At 38.3% G+C, this 19,666-nt stretch overlaps 1 protein-coding gene across 1 annotated transcript in view; it reads right to left on the bottom strand.

The window, feature by feature from the left end:
- Positions 1 to 19,666, bottom strand: part of ERICH3 (glutamate rich 3) — a 118,776-nt gene that overhangs the window by 44,002 nt on the left and 55,108 nt on the right. The window contains exons 8-9 of the mRNA XM_067005775.1: positions 9,216 to 9,396; positions 1,569 to 1,755 (exon numbers count right to left, since the gene is read on the bottom strand). Of these exons, the coding sequence (XP_066861876.1) occupies positions 1,569 to 1,755; positions 9,216 to 9,396 (368 nt within the window). The remainder of the gene's footprint in view (positions 1 to 1,568; positions 1,756 to 9,215; positions 9,397 to 19,666) is intronic.

Raw genomic sequence — 19,666 nt, 5'->3', positions numbered from 1 at the left:
CAAATTTATATATCTCCAGGCTGGACCTCTCACCAGACACCAGATTCGCAGATCCAACTGCCTACTCAACATTTCTACTTGCATATCTCATAGATGTCTCCAACTCAGTGAGTCCAAAACCAAAATCACCTCCTTCCACTTCCAGAGCTGCATCTTCCACAGTCTTCCCCATGTTAACTGGGCATCTTTCCAGTTGTTCAGGTTAAAAACTTTTCAATCATCTCTGACTCTGCTCTTTATCTCATGCCCTGCATCCAATCCATCAATAAATCCTGTAAACCCTACCTTCAAAATACATCTAGAACCTAATCACTTGTAACTCTTCCTACCACTATCTCTCCTCTGGATTAAAGTAGTTTCCACCCTTCCCCCCACCCTCCCTATTTTATTTTTCCTATAGGAGCTACTATCAGATCATGACAGGCCATTGCTCTAAACCTACATGAGAGGCTTCACATCCCTCTCAGAATAAAAGTCAAAGTCTTTGCAATGACCATAGGACTCTACGTGACTTGACTCCACTGTCTCTCTGACAGTGACATCTTCTATCACTGTCGCATTCTCACTTTTGCTCTGATCACACTAGTTTACATACACCAAGCATAATCCTGTCTCACACCCTTGGTATATGCTTTTCCTCTACCTGAACACCTATTTGAAAATGGAGACTTTTTTTTCTGGTTTCTGCTCGAAAGACATCAGAGAGGCCTTTACTGACCATCCTACATAAAATAATACTGCCTTCTGACACTTGTCACCCCTCATTCCTTATATCTCCCTTACCCTGTTTTGCGTTCATCATGCTTATTACCATCTAATATACATTAATTGGTTGGTGTATTATTGGTATATTGGCATGGGTTTATTGGTATATTATTTTTACTTCCCCTGTCAGAAGGCGCTGCATGGGTCAGGTTCTTTGGTTGGTTCACTGCCATGTTCTAGCTTGGCACAGAGTCAATTCTCCATGAGTACTTTCAGGAAAAAATTAAGCAAAGCCTGCAAGAAGATCTCCTGACTACAAATAGAATGTCTAATATGAAAACTGATGAATCATAGTCAAAACTGACCTTTTATCATGTATTTTTTTATGTCTGAGATTGAAATTAGGGGCATGAGAGTGATCATGGGGCTACACGATAATGCAGGCACACCTCTATTATGCAAAACCTATAATATGCAACTATATAAGCCGGATGCTTGACACATGCTCTGGAGCTCAGCCCAAAATAAATTACTATGAGGAATGAGGGGGGGAAAGCCTCTCTCCTTCCATTTAGAGACAGAACTTAAAGCATTATGAGGAAAGGAAGAGGTAGAAAAGAAACAATTTGAAACACCACCAGCTTTTATGCCCACTATATAATACACCTGGAAATCTACTTTATATCTTATAATTTTAAATACAACACACAAGATTGTGATAAACAACCTTTAACTTAGATATTTTAGGCTCATCTTCATTGATATGATTCTTAAAAAATTGTGCTGAGAAATACATCAGTAAAAGCATACAAAGAAAAATGTAGCAAAACTTGCCCTCTACCAAAGGACATTTGTTTCCATACTTGTAGCAAGGAGATGATCTCTCGACACACACAAACCCAAAGTAGCCTCGTCTGCCTCCAAGTCTGGAACCTTTTCGATGCTTATATTCACAGCAGGAACTTAACCTGTTCACCTGTATCCCGTTCAGGAAAAAGGTAAGACTGAAGGGGAAACCATGGTGCCTTTTGGAAATAAACTGAAAGGTCTCTGGAATTTAAAAAGGAAATACATTAGTGAAAGCAACTGACTTTGAACTAACATGTTTTAAATCACATTTTTCTGTTATATAAGTACAATATTATTTTCTAGATCTCCTTTTTAACTTGAGGACAATTTTTTAACCACAAAACACATTCTATTCCTTATATATATAATAAATACTCCAAGGCATTATAAAACTCTTTGACTTGTAATTAAATAATAAAACCTAAAATTACATGAGCATTTAATATGGCCAGGCATTATGCCTAATTACCTTGGGTGTGTTATTTCTCAACAACCATATGAAGTGGAAATATTACTATCATTAGTTTCCATAATGCAGAAATTGAGGTTTAGAGTTCAGTAATTCAGCCAAAATCATACACTAAATGGGAGAGTTAGTGTTTGAATCCAAACACATCTCTAGATTCCACGCCTCTCTATCTTGCTATGTTATCTAGCAATAAAGTACATAACAAAAGGCTGCTGTGAGCTCAGTAATGCTTTTATATGACTATTTTTTTACTCAGCAATGCGTTTAAATAAACTTTTATCTTTAGTTGTGACTTGAAACATCCTGACATATGTATGGATGAGGCAGAATTATTCCATCTTCAATCCATTCTCAGTTCTGTCTAGATTTGAGACCCCTTCTTGATCCCCAACCCACCCAAAAGTCTCACCAATAAATTAAGAACCACTGCTTGCAATTAACAATTTTTAATCATTTCAAGTCTCTATAATGCTTTTTGAAGAAGTCTCAGCCTATACATCCCAAAACCCAATTCTGAGAAACTCTATGCTACAGAGTGACTCAGAAACCTGCTTCTCATGACACTTCTAATGTTACTTCCTACAATAAGCCTCCCTGGACTCTTCCACTTCTACCAATAATAGGCTTGATAATTTTTGCCTCTCTTTTGCAATATTTCCTATTGTTACACTTATTATTAAAATATGGCTACACCAGTGGTTCTCAAGTTTTAGTGTGCATCAGAATCACCTGAAAAGCTTATGAAAACATAGATTTCTGGGCCTCATCCCAGAGTTTCTGATTCCACAGGGCACAAGAATTTGCATTTTTTTTTTTTTTTTTTGCAGTACGCGGGCCTCTCAGTGTTGTGGCCGTTCCCGTTGCGGAGCGCAGGCTCAGCGGCCATGGCTCAAGGGCCTAACCGCTCTGCGGCATGTGGGATCTTCCCGGACCAGGACACGAACCCGTGTCCCCTGCATCGGCAGGCGGACTCTCAACAACTGCGCCACCAGGGAAGCCCTAATTTGCATTTTTATCAAGTTGCCAGGTGATGCTTATGCTGCTGGTCCAGGGATCACACTTTGAGAACCTTGATCTAGGTGTTTGCTGCCCTGCATGTTTGTGAAATCCATGAGAGTTTAAATTTCATTTCCCCAGATCCCAGGACAATGGCACAGGAGGCCTCCAATAAATAATTAGTGAATCATTATTTTAACTCATTCTTTCATAGTCATCTAGAAATACTGTGTATATACCATACTATGCCCCTAAAAAATCTAAATCAGATGCAAATTATACTAAAGAATAGACTTATTAAAAAGGTAATTCCATCATTTATACCTTAGTATTTGTGATGTGAAATTAAACAAAATAGGAAACAGAACATTGGCAAGTTAGTATCTGGAGAAACTAAGATGCAATAGATATTAAAATCCACTTGTCTTTATATATGGACTTTTTAAGTGGTAACTAGAAAGCTAGTTTGACTGCTCTTATTACAGAAACTTGAATGAGACATTCATGTAATATGATCCATTCTGCTGCAGCATCACACCCCTTAACTCCCTAAGGACCCAGCCCAGGAAGAGAGTAGAGTCAAGGAAATGCTGAGAATGGGCACAGGAGATCAACTCTTGGACATGACTGCCCTTCTATTTGGTACCCACATGGTTGGAGAGCACATCCATATATTATTTCATTTCTTCCATTGTTTTTCAAACTTATTGAACAAAAATTGACACCCTCTACCTTTGGTCCCTTGTTACTTATTTTGTAATTTTATATTTTAAAATTTAGTGACACTTCCCAACCCTGACTTCATGGTTTCTGCATGGAGTAGTGGAAAGATTATAGACCAGAAATCAGAAGATTTTGGTCCATGTCCCAGTTCGTCACTTATTAGTTGAGTATGCCTTGATGAGACATTTAACTCTGTTGCATTTCAGAATTCTCATCTATAAAATGAGGATGGCAGGCAGAGTGGATGAGGAAGTGGAGTGGAGGGGGTGACCCAGTTTACCCATTTCACAGAGCAGTCTTAAATATTATAATGGACACTATTAGAAAGCATCCTATAATATTTGTAAAATGTAGTTATTCGTCGTTGACTGACAGTGGTAGTACTGTTTTAGGCACTAAAGAGACATAAAAATACTGAAGAAATATCAAACGTGTTCTCCTCCCTCAAGAAGTTATCATTGGGCTTCCCTGGTGGCGCAGTGGTTGAGAGTCCGCCTGCCGATGCAGGGGACACGTGTTCGTGCCCCGGTCCGGGAGGATCCCACATGCCGCCGAGAGGCTGGGCCCGTGAGCAGTGGCTGCTGAGCCTGCGCGTCCGGAGCCTGTGCTCCGCAACGGGAGAGGCCACAACAGTGAGAGGCCCGCGTACCGAAAAAAAAAAAAAAAAAAAAAAAAGTTATAATTTAGCAGGAGAGTCGAAAATCAGTGTACCAGACTTCTAAAGTAAGGTCACCAAATCCTCTTCCCTTAAAATGTTGTCTCTGAAAACGGCCCAAAGACTTAGAACAAACTGAGCAGCAGTTTCTCATGACAAAGTACTGAACTTTGGATGCAAACAGTGGGAATCTGTGGCATTCTTGCCTAGGGCTGCTCCCATTGCCTTCTCCTGCCACTGCAGTTCTAGAAGGGAAGGGCAGGCCATAGGTAACCAGCAGCTTCATTGTCAGTAGAGGCCGACTTGATTTGGAGCAGAAGACCAAAAAAACCCTTGGTCAGTGGCATTACTAGTAATAAGCAGCAATCTCAGAGCAAACTGACAGGGAAGGTCAGAGGTTCTGCTAGCCTGAGACTGTAGTTCTAATTAGGGCAAGCAATAGGTCCGTGGACTAGCCAGCAACTTAACAGGGAGATACAGGCAATAAGGCAGTCATAGACACATTCAATAAGCTTTCTGCACATCTCCAGCTAACTGGAAGCAGCATGGATTGGAGTTGGCCCAACTTATTCACACATCCCTGTCCTATTGCAAGCTTGCACCTGTATATAAAGGAAACATTAGATCCTAGTGGAAAATAAAAGTTGGAACAGACTTGAAAACTGCATGAACTTTGAATGTACTCCTGAACACACTATAGTGTGTTGAATATTGCCCTCCAAAAATTCATGACCACCCAGAACTTCAGAATGTAACCTTATTTTGAAATAGGGTCTTTGTAGATATAATCAGGGAAGGATCAAGATGAGATTATCCAGGATTTGTTTTGTCCTAAATCCAATGACTGATATCCTTATAGGAAGAGGAGAGGATACACACACAGATACACAGAGAAGAATAAAATGGGAGGATAAGCACAGGTTGAAGTGATGGAGCTACATGCCATGAAACACAAGGATTGCTGGGAATCACCGGAAGTTGGAAGAGGCAAGGAAAGATTCTCCCCTTCAGCTTTCAGAGGGAGCATGGCCCTGCTAAGACCTGAATTTTAGACTTCTGGCCTCCAGAACATAAGATGATAAATTTCTGTTGTTTTAAGCCACCAAATTTGGGGACATTTGTTATGTCAGTCCCAGGAAACTAATAAACCTACAAACAGATTCACTGGCAGAAGATGGAGGCTATATTGGCTCAAAGTGCTTGAACATGACCTCTGACAAATCACTGAATGATCACTAAACTATGAAAACACAGGGATAACCCTAAGAGATTAGCCTAAAAAGTAAAAACGGAACAAAAAAAAAATCTGGGCAGAGACACCAGTGGCTGTATACCAAGGAGAGGGGACATGAATTTCACAGATTTATTCTAGATAAGCTACTAAACAAACAAACAAATAAAAAACCCAAGAATTACCTTCCAGAGGGAAAGTGGGAATTCAGAATCCATAGCTGCTCTAATAGATGATCTAAATTGTCGTTTTCAACAAAAATATCAAAAGACACAAAGAAACTGGAAAGGGTATAACCCATTCTCAGGAAGCAAAAGCCATCACACCCACTCCTAGGAAGCTGCTCAAGAGAAATGACAACTAATGTCTACACACAAAAAATTTGTCTTTGTATATTCATTACAGCATGACTTATAATAGTCCCAAACTGGAAACAATACAAATATCCATCAACTGGAGTAGATGAATATAATGTGGTATATCCATGTAACAGAATGTATTCTCAGCTATAAGAGAGCAACTATTGACAGATGCTACAAATGGATGATTCTTAAAAACACTATGCTAAGTGAAAGAAGGAAGACACAAAATACTACCTATTGAACGATTTCATTTACAAGAAATGTCCATAGAAGGCAAATCTGTAGAGCCTGAAAGCAGATCAATGGTGTCCTAGGGCTGGCTATGAGAGTGAAGATTAATTGCCAAAGAGTGAGCACAAAGGAACTTTTTGAAGTGATGGAGATGTTCTAAAACTGTGATAATGGCTGTACAACCTTAAAAATTCCTAAAAATCAGTGAATTGTACACTTACAGTGGATGAATTTTATGGATTGTAAGTTACATCTATTTTTAACAACTAAAAAAATCAATATATGATAAAGAGTAATAAGAAAAGATAAAAACAGTTAACGTAAGTCAAGGTACAAAGAAATGCTTCGGTTTTAGGTGTTAAGAGCCATTATCATCAAAAGAGAGGGATAAAATGGAATAAAAGTCAGTTGGGAAAGCTTCACAGTCTTAATCTGAATCTTAAAAGATGGATACGTTTGAACTTAAAATACTATTTTGAATTTAAAATCCTTTGTCCTATTGCAGACAAAGGAAAGAGCACAGGAAAAGACAAGATAACAATGTGGGGCGGGGAGGGGAGGGATGGGGAGGCAGGAGGCTAGGGGCTGGTGAAGCAGCCGCTGTGTTTGTGAAGAAGTAGTGAGGAAAGCACAAATAGGTACAACAGGATCAGGTTATGGAAATACAAGAAAATGGGGCAGAAAAGGAATTATAAGAGAGCCAGAAAAAAGTTACTTTGTTCTTCGTATCCACATGAACCCAGGAGGCCAACGTCTGCCTTGTTTGAAAGGATGAATGATAAATAAAACTGCCTGTGAAGAACTGTACTCTTTACAAGTAGCAGAAATATTCCATGACTTCATAGGTGTACATAATAAACAATCGATCTGTAGCCTGATGTCTAAAATCAAACTGCAACACATCAGGAATCACTATGATAATAAAAGATGCACTTGCCATGTTCCCAAATAATTAATTGTATTGTTATTCTCACCCAAAAGCAAGAGAAATTAATGAATGCTACATTTTTAAGGAGTTTACTGCTCCAAGCCTAATTGTAATGGCCCTTTTTTAAAAACAAGTCTTCTAAAAACCTATTCACATTTCACTGAATCATGCACAGCTTTGATTTGTAAAAAGGGCAGATTCTTTTCAGTCCAGCTAAATTGCTAAGATTGCTGAACCACAAGTCAACTCTGAGCCACCCAACTTTTCAATTTTGAACGATTACTTTCGTCGAAATCAAGGGCAAGCTGAGACAAAACTATTATGTGGACAGGATTCAATTACTTCAATCCCCATTCCAACCTATTATTCAAGACTGTCCAATGACATAACAAAAAGTCAGTTCTGGGATCGATATGCATGCAAAATAACACTTAGCCAAGTAACATTCTCCCGTAATCTTTGGTTTTGCACTCTTATCACAGAGTGTACATCATCTCCCAGAAAATCATTCAGCTAAATAAACCTTGTTCTTTTTTCATCTGTATGTCCCACATTTCCCAGCAGTCAAATAGCTATTCTATATGAACTCTATTGATTAAAGCATGGTCTAAGACCCAGGAAAAGTTTCATTATGTTAACTCCAATTTGAGACTGTAGCTAATTTCAGCAATTCATCAAAATTAATCGTTGAAAGTGATACTTTTTAAAAATAAGTATCTAATCACTATTATTAGGGGTTTCATACCCCTCATATTATGGAAATATAGGAAACCCTTTGCTACTGAGAATAGCTAACTGGGACTGGATAGTACTAAACAAGGATCTTGCACCTAGTCAGGAGGCTGGGATCTGCTCTCATCCCTGCTCAGAACTGGATGGGGGTGCCCTTGGGGAGCCACTGTACCTCTGGATGCCTCTCATTTTCCTCATCTACATAATGGAAGGACTGAACTCTCAGATGCTATGACAAAACGAAACAGAGTAAATTATGTTTCAGCTAAGTATATAAAGTGGGAAAAAGTAGTTTCTGGCATTATTATTTAAAAAGAAATTTTATACATTTTTATAAAGAAAAATGTTTTTTCATTATAATACAATATATATAATTCATTATAATATATAATATTTTACTTTAAATCAAAACCAACATTCAAGTGTTTATCCTTTCTTATGTTGGTAAGTTTTCAATATTTTATCCCTAAATATGTATAGTTCTCTTTAAGCAGTTGAATTTTTTTAAATTAATAGTCACTGTTTTTGATTGATGAGGGAAATCAGAAAAGCCAAAAGTAACAACTCCATGTTTGCCCCCAACTCCTCCCTTTAATCCCTAAGTCTATATCTAGATCACCCAAATATAAATATTTCTTTTAATCAGTAAAAACACTATTACGTTCTAAACAGAGTGTCTTAAGCAAGGAAATAACAAGCATAATCCTGTAACAGCTCTTCCTTTTAATTGCTGTGCCACAGAACTAAATATTGACCAAAAAACCCACTTTGGTACAATATGTGAAATCCTATATTGGATACAAAAATTATCTTATGCTAACAGACATGGATTTATGATAAAAAGGAAATGAAAATGTAATAAAAGCATGTAGCCAAATTTTGTACTGCATTATTTAGGTGTGATTCACCCTTAGCTTTACTGGATTTGTGATTTTATCTCATCATAGTTCTAAAGAACAAATTGCCAATCTGGTATTTTTCTCTTAGAATAATGTATGATGTACTTCACTATGGCAAGACAAACAGTTAACTTGTAAATTGGGGGACAGTTTATTCGTACAACATTTTAATGATCATATATCTCTATTTCAAGATTAATCTGTTACTGGGTTAAATCACTCCAAATTCTTTATTCCACAATCTGCAAGAGTAATTGCTGCTTCAGTTTCAATCATGGAGCAGTAAATCTGGATTTACTTTTAGGCAGCTGGTTTATAAGTCCCTGGAGATGCATAATTTCATAGAGTGATTAAAGTCATTTTGATATTATACCAACAATAGCTTATCTAGAGCATCAACTGCAAGCAATTAAAACATTCACATTTTATGTGTACCTTTTTCAAGTAGTCTCCCTGCGTAGACACACAGGTTTTCCCCACCACAGTGCTGCTGATAAACTTTTATTTCATCCCGGAAATCTGAGTGATTGTAGGCTAGGTGCACATTTTTCCCCAAATAGATCATTGTAATAGCTGCATTACTATGCAGTGGTGTTTTGTGAGTCCTTCTTGAATCCTAGAATAAACAAAAAAGGGGGGCTTATTAACTAATCACCTTCTAGTCAGAGCGTGATCACCTTCTAATCAGAGTGTAATACAAAGAATAGAAAAGGCTATTTTTATGTATCTTGCAACAAAACCTCTGTAAAATGTCAATCTATATACAGTGCACAAAAAGTCAAGCCCATTACAAAACAAATGCCTTTAACAATTATAGCATATATACACTTTGGCTTTGTATTTTTAATGTAAATTCCGGGGGTTTGGGCAAAGTTTGTCACCTTTTATCTTACTTATGTGTCTGTGTGTTGTTTTTGTTTGTTTGTTTGTTTTGCGGTACGCGGGCCTCTCACTGTTGTGGCCTCTCCCGTTGCGGAGCACAGGCTCTGGACGCGCAGGCTCAGTGGCCATGGCTCACGGGCCCAGCCGCTCCGCGGCATGTGGGATCCTCCCGGACCGCGGCACGATCCCGTGTCCCCAGCATCGGCAGGCGGACTCTCAACCACTGTGCCACCAAGGAAGCCCTTGTGTCTGTGTTTTACATACAACAAAAATATCAGTGATGGGAAGAGGAAACAACTCTTGGTTCTTTTTGCTAGTTCTCAAATAAAAATTCAAATCAAATTAATTAAATAAATATTGGTGACATAATTTTGTTTTCATTCAAATTGACATTAACTGTAATTTAGCAATTGTTTTTGTAATTGAGTGTTATCTTTATACTTGAGCACTGACAATACATCCTTCCCTGAGCTTATTCTTTGTGAGAGGGAGATGCACACATTTGATTCCTTCTATGGTCACTCTGAGGATCAGGAACAATGTATGTTGGGTACCTGGGGTTATCCAGTTTCACAGGAGGCATTCAGTTCAATGAAAAACCAACATTATTAATATTATTCTTAATATCAAACAATAAACCCAACAAAAAATATCACCTCATAAACCCACTTGATATTCTATGGCATTGACCAATTTAAATTATTTATAAAATAAACACTAAACTTAAATACCACAGATTAAATATCCAATGCCTTGCCTCCTAGTTTATATTCAGAAATATTTTCACAGTAGTGAATAAGTATAGTGTTTGCCTAAACTTTAAGAGGAAGACCCAGAAAGAAAAGCAAGAAAAGGAAGAGGAAGAAGAGGCAGAGAAATAGGAATGGCTCCTTGAGAGACTTTAAGAGGTCCTAGTAAGAATATCATAGGTTTCTTGAACTATACAGATACCAGGCATTACTTTTAATCTACTTCACTTTTCTAAAAATCGATTTTTAGCTAAATGAAAAATGTGAAGAGACCAACTTTCAGTGAACCCAAGGCAATTATTTGAGTTTCATCTCACTGAATTACAGATGTCTTGGAAGCATGAATTTTTTTAAGAATGACAAAGCTGAAAAAAAAATTTCTGAAGGAACTACTAAAATACTTCCATCTCCAAAGCCATTCCCTTCTACCTCAGAGGATTTTTTTTTTTCTCTTTCACTCCTATTTCTTTGAAGCAAAAACCAGAAGAAGTAAATTTGATGACATTCAGCAAATGACAGTCCAAAAAGTGTAAATGGGTGGGAAAGTCTGAGATTTAAAATTTGAGCAAATTGTCTTGCCTCTGGACAGAGGTCCCAAATAGAGAGATAATCAAGAGAAATATTTCAGGGACACCAGGAGCCATGAACGTAAATCAGCACACTGGATAATTCTTTGCAGATTAGAAACATCCCCTTGAGTCACAGTTGAAAGCAAAGGGATGATGGCAGGCCTGGCTCTTGGTTACAAAGTCATCCCATGTTTCCTTTTGCCTGAGCAACTGTGGAGCGTGACATGCACGTATGCAACCCAACCCACAATCACCAGCCTAAGGCAAATTCAGCTCCAAGCTCCCACGAGAGCATTTAATGATATGACGGATTAAATAAGAGCATCCCACTTTGTTAAGCAATACTTTCTAAAGTGGCATGGATTCAGACGTAGCCATGTGAAGGGCTTCTGGGACATAAGCACTACATAAATACAAGGTAACAGTGGGATTAGAGTGGAGGTAAGGCCCTCCTCATATATGCAAAATGAAAAACTGGATGGAGGAATGTTTAAAAATAAAATTAAGGATAGCTCTTCACCCTTTTCATTTACTCTTATTCATATATTTTTTTCTGCTAAAGTGTATTCCTGAGAGCAACATCTCTTTTCTCTTGCTCTGGTTGCTTCATTCCTTTCTAAAATATTCCTCAATTATTTGTACCAAGTAACCTTTTCTGGGTTCTAATAGGAGCCCCAAGTGACAGCTCATGATTAAATACATGCACTAAAACGAATAGTTGTTTCGTGCAGTTGACTAAATTGCCTCTATACTTACCATCTTGCAAGGTTATAATGACCCCAGACTGATGAAACTTTAACAAGGTTTCACGGCCCTTTCTGCTGTCCTCAAGCAAGTATCAAAACCTTCCATGAAAATTCAGTTGCATTTCAAGAACAGCAGCAAGGCTCAAACCCCTGCACAACTAATGGTTACCTCTCTTACTTCCTTGTCCAGCAGCTTACGACTTTCCTTCTCGTTTCTTTTCAGATTTGTCAGGCAAGTGCAATCTGAGCTGACAAATAAACAGCAAGCCTACTGAGTGGTGAACCAGTCAGCCATTATATATTTGTAATATTTAGCATTCCGTGGCTAGACTAAACTTTCACTGGCATCTCTTTATCCCTGCCCATGCCTGTGTAAGAAGTGGATTTCAGAGATTGTATGGGTGTCAAAGTGCCTGTTCTTGTTGATAGTGTTGGGCAGCTACTCCTCTCCATCTACTTGGCCAAACCCTGATGAACTCCGGACATCGTAAGGTCTAACCTGGACCACTGTAATAAACCTCTAGTTAGTATGCTAGGAAAAAAGAGCATAGCTTTGAGCTGTTCCAGGAAAGCTGGGATGTATGGTTACCCTACTAATTGGTCCCCACACTTCTAGCCTGATGTCCTTCAAATTCTCCCTCCTCCTGGATATCAGAGTGATCTACTGTCATGAAATAGATCATGTAACTCTCCCACTTAAAGTCCTCCAATGATCCCCAATATCCATGGGATATGGGCCAACATTCCTCAGACAGTAAAAAATGTCTTACATAGTCTCTCCTATTATCTTTCAACTATTGCAATTTCTTGTGTTACATCTAAAGGTCCAGCAACTGAACTAATTGTAGTGGCCCAAATATGACCAACATGTTTTTAATCTCGAGGCCTCTATAACTGTATGAGTCACATGGCATTGAAACTATTTCCTTGTATTCCTCTCTCTCAGTAGATAAGGACAGTATATTAATGATCTTTAAGCCCCCAGTGTCTTGCCAGTGGTGACACCTAGTAAAGGCCTAACAAACATTGATTTGACTGGACACGGCTATGGAATAATTAGGGATTCCATATTCTGTCCTTTGCTGAGACAAAAGCGGGTTGACCCCAACCTAAATCAGAAGCTTTCTACGTTTATAGGAACTCAATAGGTACCAGAGCGTGAAAACGGATTCATGACGTCCTGTTAAACAAAACACCACCTTTGTTCATTAAGCCTTGATAAAAATTGATTAAAAGCCTGGCCATACAGAGTGGCAGGCAGTCCCCATGCTGACTCTTATTCAGGTCTTAGGGAGACTGACTCAGCCAGAGGCACAGTGGTGCAGTGCTCACATTCTAAAGGTTCAGGAAGCCTCTGGTTGTGAAGGAAACCTGTCTTCACTATATTCATTTGGTTCTTTTTTTTTTTTTTTTAATTTATTTATTTTTGGCTGCCTTGGGTCTCCGTTGCTGCGCAGGCTTTCCCTAGTTGCAATGAACGGAGGCTACTCTGTTGTGGTGCGCGGGCTTCTCATTGCAGTGGTTTCTCTTGCTGCGGAGCACGGGCTTGAGGCATGCTGGCTTCAGTAGTTGTGGCGTGCACAGGCTCAGGAGTTGTGGCGCATGGACTTAGCTGCTCCGTGCATGTGGGATCTTCCCAGACCAGGTCTCGAACCCGTGTCCCCTGCCTTGGCAGGCGGATTCTTAACCACTGCGCCACCAGGGAAGCCCTACTCATTTGGTTCTACTCTTTTCCTTCTCTTTCACTCTGGTTTCAACTGGTTCTCTCCTCCCTCCTTTGCTTTTACTATGCATACTTTTTTCACTTTACTCTTACCTGTTTTTCTTACTACTGTGTAATCTATATCTCATGCTAATTCCTGACATGCCCCCAAACACCTCCAGCCTTCTAGAGGTGTCTGAGCTCCAGATTTGGAGGATGCTGAGTTGACACATGAGCCTTCCTTTCCTCATCTCCCTCAACAGAATGAATTCATTGAGTCTGTTAAGACTACAAATTATCCAGATGGATTTTGCTTTTGGTGAGAAGGCCCCCAAATTGGACCCTCTTAGTAAAGTGGTCTGCCCTGATTTCCAGAAGCACTTTTGGTTCTTCCTTTCTTCTAGGGTTTTGTCCCACAATGCCAGCTGCAAAGATATTTTCATTGTTGAATTGACTTTTTATACTATTTTAAAGTTCTTTTTAGTGATGTAGTTACTAAACTGCAATGCTAATTTTAAGCAAAAGCATTGTTTAAAGGAAAATGTTTGTCTAAAATAAATCAAGCCTACCATGAAATATGTTGAATTACCATATATTAAAATCGTGCTGATGTTTTCCTTTTTCATTCTCAAATCTTAGCCTACTGGTGAGAAACTAAGAGTAAAAAATACCAAGATAATGCACTGACTAGAAAGAAAATTTTTTAAAATATTCCTTAAATTAAGTCAAACAAAAGAAATGTGCAATTTCTCCCAAAAAGCTAATTTTTTTAGGCTTTATTTGTTGTTGGAGAAAAGGGATCTATATCTGAAAGGCATAATTGATATCCATAATATTTACCTAAGTGAAAAAGTGTAGCTAAAAGCTTACTTTTTGCATGGAAAATAAAACAATACCCATTTATGAATACAGTACTAATAAACATTTGATTAAATGTAAATTAAATCAAATGCCTGCCCTCAACAAGCTTCATAATCTGGGAGTAGAAGAAATAATAAAGGTAAATGAGTATTTATGCTAAGCAGAATATATTAAGGAACGTAAGAAAAGTAACAAAGTCCTTTTGAAGGGAAGAAGAGATGGAATCCTATTACTATGTATAGAAATACAGTGTAGAGCATAAAGTCTTTGAGAGGGGCAGGGAAAGATGGGTATGGAAACACATACTTTTTATCTCCCATGCACTCACAGGCAATGCATAGAAAAAGATTTTCTGGCATAAAGTAATTTAAAAAATATATAGACTGGAATTGGGGAAGTGGTGGACCAACCAGTTGAGGGTATAGAAAGTAGTTCGGTTTGGCTTGGTTAGGAGCAGAGAGAAAACTGGAAAAGGGCCAAAACCTGAAAGCATTTGAATACTAGTATACTAAGCATGTCCTTTTATTCTGATGTTTTGACATCTGGGTCCTTACTGACCCTGGGACACTATCTCACCCAAGACTAACCAGTTCCTAGAGATAGTAAATGACTTGCCTGGGAGAACATTTATCATGTGCACACTAACCAATTGAGAGCCCATATGCACCCTCCCCCAGCCTCTAACACTCTGAGCCAATATTCCCCTGCCCCAGCGCCAGGTACCAGACAACTCAGGACAGCCCAACACCAGAGCCTGCCAAAATCATTCATACTATCCCATCTTATGCCTGCTTACCCTGCATTGCCCAATTCTTCCTCAGAAACCACAACAGAGGCTCTTTCCCACCTTTTCCTCCCACGCCTCTCTTGACGACCCTGGTGCTTCCCTGGGTGGCCCTGCATGGCCTGATGTGATGGTTAATTTTATTTATCAACTTGGCTGAGCCACAGTGCCCAGATATGTGTCAAACAATATTCTAGATGGAATCCTGACTAAAATAAACAGGCATGTCCCTTCCACTTGAGAACTGTAAGGGACAAACTGTCTTTTTAAAGGCAAGTGTCTTCTGATCTATAGGTCTCAACACACCCGAATAATCATAAAACTGACATTTTAAAAGTCAGGCAGAAGAATAACTCACTTTCATTAGGAGAGGGGAAGCTAGTGAAAGGTTTTAAGCAGGGGAGAAACATGTTGGGAGCTATTCTACAAAGTTTAATTTAACATCATTATGTAGAATCTACTATTACTGAGATGGACTCTGCTTACTCTCTTCTCCCCCTCCTGCCTTTAACCCTCTGCTTCCTGATTCAATCTGCTAACTTCCTACTCACCTTTCAGGCATCTGTAATTGCACAGGGCTTATCTGGAGTCTAGGAAGTAGATAGGGGGCCTCAACCAGATATGGAGAAAGCCCCAGACCAGTTCGTGCTGGGAGAAGTTCTTTGCTTTCTCTTTCATAAAACATATAAAAACTTAAAACAAACTGTTTTATTTTTTAATTGTTAAGCATAATAATTAAGTAGGTTCTTATTTGACAGTCTGTATTGTCACATATATAAACACTATTTATAGTACCATTCACATTTTCAGTAGGCTGCTGTGTGGAGTAGGTGATCAGCAGTCCTAAGTGGAAACACAGAATTTCTGTAGATGGATGAGGTAAACCTCAGAGCAAAATCTAACTCGTCACATAGATTCTGTAAAAGCATTAAAAAAAACTCTGCAGGTATTATACCTCCAAATTATAAAGCAACAGGGCACAGAAGCAATGTGCTGGGCTGTAAGATCTACACCCTATCATTTGCTTTCCTAGACTCCAGATAAGCCCTGTGCAATTACAGATGCCTGAAAGGTGAGTAGGAAGTTCATGGATCATGGCCTAGAGACACAGACCACAGAAGCCAGGGACCCTGTTCTATACATTCACTGAGGAACAGGTGGCCACCAGCAAGCCATATTTCTTTACCTCTTTCATTTACCTCTTTCTTTCCTTTTAAGAGCATTTGAAGGATGCTTTGGGATGGTAGTCATGAAATGAAAGAATGAATTTAATGTGTAAATTAATCATGAGAGCCATCTCTCCTTAGATGAATCTTTTCTAGATCAAAGGAAAATAAATCTAAATACTAAAGTAAAAGTGCACGACTGGCATGAATGAGATGTTCAATGTCATCGGTCATTAGAGAAATACAAATTTGAAACACAGTAAGATACCACTTACCCACTAGGACAGCTAGAATCAAAAGACAGTAACAAGTATTGCTAAGGATGTGGAGAAATTTGAACCCTCATACATTGTTGATGAAAATGGAAAATGGTGTGGTCACTTGGGAAAACAGTTTGGCAGTTCATCAGAAAGTAAAACGTAGAGTGACTATATGACCCAGCAATTCCACTCCTAGGTATACATCCAAAGAAATGAAAACATATGTCTACGCAAAAACTTGCAGGCAAATGCTCATAGCAGCCCTATTCATAGCCAAAAAGTGGAAACAACCCAAATGCCCATCAACTGACTATGAGATAAACAAAATGTGGTACAACCATATGGTGGAATATTATTCAGCCATAAACAGAAAGTACTGATACAACCTGCAACATAGATGAACTTTCAAAACATTATGCTGAGTAAAAGAAGCCTGACACAAAAGAATATTTATTGCATGATTCCATTAATATTAAATATCCATAAGCAAATCAGTAGAGACAGAAAGTGGATTAGTATTTGCTAAGGGGTAGGGAAAGGAAGATTAGAGAATGACTGCTTATGGATATGGGTTTTTTTTTTTTTTCTGGGGTGATGAAAATGTTCTGAAATTAGATGGTGCTTATGGTTGCCTAACTTCTGAATATAATAAAACCATGAACTGTACACTGTAAAAAAAAGTGCATGATTTACCCCACTGTGCCAATTTTATTCTAAACCCCAGGACCTAGGAGCTAGTGACAGATCCAAAAGACATCTAGAAAGCTATGGAAGCCATGTGGGAAGGTCACCACATTTTGAATAGAAAGACAAGTGTCAATGTCTAAGCCTATGGTAATGGCCAGGTTTAGGGGTAAAAATGAAAGAGGCACAGAGGAGAAAGATGAGAGGTCAAAGGAGAGAACAAAGAACCATGAAAGTAGAGTGCCATGGAGGCAAGAGAGGGAAGCTTTGAGGAAAAGGCAATAACAGCATAAAATGCTACTATTAAAGACAAATCATGGTAAGTAGAAAATACAAACTAAGATGGTAGAAGTAAATCTAAATATACCACTAAATAAAATAAATGTCATTAGACTAAACTCACTTATTAAAGGAACAGAGATTCTCAGGTTGAAATAAATGCAAAGCACACATATGCTGCATAAACACATTTAAAGCATAAAGCTTTAAAGACATTGAAAAACTGAAAGTAAAAGAAATATATATGTATAAATATAAATATATATTTTATGTATATATATACATATATATTATCTAAAGAAAATAAGGAGAAATACTATTAAACAAAATAGATTTTAAGGCCAAAGTAATGTGATAAAGAGGATCATTTTTTAATAATAAAGAATATCTTCACCAGTAAGGTAAAGTATCTCAAATCTGAGAGCATATAAACAGGTATTCTAAACATTTACAAAGCAGAACTTGACTAATTACAAGAAGAAACTGACAAATCCACAATGACAGAGAATGAATTATCACTAGAACTCAGGAACTAAGAGACTAAGCAGATAAAAAAGAATGGTAAGGATGTAAAAATATGAATGACATAATTGGACATTTCTTAACTATTGAACATTTATAGAACTCTGCTCCCAACAATTAAAGAATCACATTTTTTACAACAACTGAACATATCTTAGCCCACAAAGCAAGTCTCCACAAGTACCAAAGAATCAAAATCATGAAGAACAAGAATAAGATGCTTTCTAAATTACATTCAGTGAACTAAAATGAGTTCTAGGATTTAAAATATGGCAGGAAAAGAAAAATGTCAATAGCTCACAGATATAGAGAACAGATTTGTGGTTGCCAAGGGGAAGGGGAGTGGGGGAGGGAAGGATTGGGAGTTCGGGATTAGCAGATGCGAACTATTATATATAGAATGGATAAACAACAAGGTCCTACTGTATAGTACAGGGAACTATATTCAGTATCCTATGATAAACCATAATGGAAAAGAATATGAAAAAGAATATATATATGTACAACTGAGTCACTTTGTTGTACAGCAGAAATTAAATAGAACATTGTAAATCAACTATACTTCAATAAAATTTTAAAAAAGAAAAAAGAAAAATGTAAAGGGAATGTGTGGAAGATAAAATTGAAGAAATCTCCCAGCAAGTAGAGCAAAAAGGCAAAGAAGTAGAAAATAGGAGGGAAAAGCTAAGACTATTAGAGCATCAGTCTAGTAGTCCCAACCTTCTCAAAATAAGGATTCCAAAAGAGAACAAAAGTTAAAAAAAAAAAGACCAAATCAGACTGAAGCCTTGTGAACTCAAGAGCCAGACATGCCAAGGTCTGTCAGAGCCAGGATGCCTGCTGACACCTGCTGTGTTTCTAATCTGAAATAGAATGCCCAGGGAAGCCAGCTCAGGTGCTTATCCGTGCTTCTCTTGTCATGGCCACAGGGTGGAGAAGTTGCTGCTCTCTCCTCTGTGCCCAGGTACAGAAGCCCATTCGCCTGACATTCCTTCTGGACGTCCAGTATCTGGCCCACACGAGGACTTCATTAGATGCCCTGACTCTGGTGAGCCCCATTTTTCTAGGACACACTCATGACCTGACCTCTCTCACTTCCCCACAAGGGGCTCTTAAAACTGTCAAGGAAACAAACCTAGATGGTGACCCAAAGACTCTCTTCAGCTTATTTTCTCCTAGATATATTATCCTTTCATTGCACTGCTAGGTTTGCGCTTATTTTGAAGTTTTATGCATACAAGTAATAGAACTCCAAAGAAAAGCAGGGACTCAGTTAACACATTTGTCAGAATAGTGGTTACTCTGGGAAGGAGAAGAGGATGTGACAGGGCAGAAAACAGGGGGTTTATTGTATGACAAAAGTGTTCTACTTTGTTGGGAAGTAATGGTATATACACAGGTGTTTGATTGTTGTTTAACTTGAACGTATAGATTTTACATACTCTTATGGTTTATATGAGATTTAAACATTTTTTATAAAGTATGACCAGGTAGACTTTGTCCCAGTAATATATTCTAGCATCAGAAAATCAAATGCTGCCACATATGCTGTGAGGATGATGAGGAAGTCACCATTTTTGCAAGTGGGGGCCACAGCCTTCAAGAGAGCATGCTTGTTGGCCTGGTAGAGACCAATGCCAGCATTCAAAGAATTCAAAGTAAGTTTTAGTGGATGTGGTAGA

The sequence above is a fragment of the Kogia breviceps genome, chromosome 1 (genome assembly GCF_026419965.1).
Source record: "Kogia breviceps isolate mKogBre1 chromosome 1, mKogBre1 haplotype 1, whole genome shotgun sequence".
Classification (NCBI taxonomy): domain Eukaryota; kingdom Metazoa; phylum Chordata; class Mammalia; order Artiodactyla; family Physeteridae; genus Kogia; species Kogia breviceps.
The sequence above is the reverse complement of the archived record's forward strand: the minus strand, read 5'-3'. Positions and strand labels throughout refer to the sequence as shown.